This window comes from Arachis duranensis, chromosome 2 (assembly GCF_000817695.3).
Source record: "Arachis duranensis cultivar V14167 chromosome 2, aradu.V14167.gnm2.J7QH, whole genome shotgun sequence".
NCBI lineage: Eukaryota > Viridiplantae > Streptophyta > Magnoliopsida > Fabales > Fabaceae > Arachis > Arachis duranensis.
Genome location: NC_029773.3, coordinates 28,399,381 through 28,400,637, shown reverse-complemented (window position 1 = coordinate 28,400,637; position 1,257 = coordinate 28,399,381). Strand labels below are relative to the sequence as shown.

The 1,257-nt window shown below is 40.0% G+C and overlaps 1 protein-coding gene across 1 annotated transcript; it reads right to left on the bottom strand.

The window, feature by feature from the left end:
* Positions 1-420: 420 nt before the first annotated feature.
* On the bottom strand, positions 421-882 carry LOC107474134 (uncharacterized). The gene has a single exon (XM_016093726.1). It carries the CDS (start codon positions 880-882, stop codon positions 421-423), a length of 462 nt encoding a protein of 153 aa, XP_015949212.1.
* Positions 883-1,257: the final 375 nt, after the last annotated feature.

Here is a 1,257-nt window from a genome sequence, read left to right as displayed (position 1 = left end):
TATGTATGGGCAAGTGTCTGAGTCTTAAGTTGGGGTGTGAACACCAAACTTAATCTCCTACTTATTTCTCTGCTCTTTGAATCCTTGAATTCTCCTTGGAATGAAGTTGCTGCTAAGGATTTTAAGCATTTCTGTGATTACTTAGAATGGTTGTTCCTTTCATATAATTCAAAGGTTGTTGTGTTCAGTTGATCTGTATGGTGGAACACCAAACTTAGAGTCACACATTCCCCTTTGAATTATTGATCCACGAATTCATTGTTTGGTGTGAAACACCAAACTTAATTCTTTGCAATACACAGAAACTACTTCACCTTTTTATTGAAACAAATAAAAGAAATAGCAAAAGAGTGTTACCTCAGGTTGGGTTGCCTCCCAACAAGCGCTCTTTTAACGTCATTAGCTTGACGGTCAGTTTCCTCAGTTGAGGTGATATTTAACCTTGTCCTTCTCCTCCACATCTCCCAAGTAATGTTTGAGTCTTTGACCATTCACAGTGAAAGTTATTTGTGACTTTTCTTCCATGATTTCTACTTGTCCATATTGGGAGACCTTGGTGACAAGGAATGGTCCAGACCACCTTGATTTTAGCTTCCCTGGAAATAGCTTCAGCCTAGAATTGTAGAGCAATACTTTTTGTCCCTCTTCAAATTTCCTTGGGACTATGTTGCTGTCATGCTTCTTCTTTGCTCTTTCTTTGTAAATTTTGGCATTCTCATAAGCTTCAGCTCTGAATTCTTCCAACTCTTGAATTTGCAACATCCTTCTTTCTCCAGCAGCTTTGCTGTCCAAGTTCAAGAGTTTCAAGGCCCAGAATGCCTTGTGCTCCAACTCCAGTGGCAAATGGCAAGCTTTTCCATATACTAGTTGGTAAGGAGACATTCCAATTGGTGTTTTGAAAGCTGTCATATATGCCCAAAGAGCATCATCTAGCTTAATCGACCAGTCCTTCCTTGAAGCTCCCACAGTCTTTTCCAAGATTCTTTTGAGTTCCCTATTAGATATTTCGGCTTGCCCCCTTGTCTGTGGATGGTATGGTGTGGCTACCTTGTGTTTTACTTCATATTTTAGAAGCAATGCCTCTAATGGTTTGTTGCAGAAGTGGCTTCCTCCATCACTGATGATTGCTCTTGGAACCCCAAAGCGGCAAAAAATGTGTTTTCTGAGGAAGTTCATGACTACCTTATTATCATTGGTTGGAGTTGCTATTGCTTCAACCCATTTGGAGACATAGTCTACTGCCACAAGAATGTAATT

Excerpts from the sequence above, each read along its gene's own strand:
- LOC107474134 (XM_016093726.1), bottom strand. The coding sequence starts at position 882 with ATGTCTCCTTACCAACTAGTATATGGAAAAGCTTGCCATTTGCCACTG.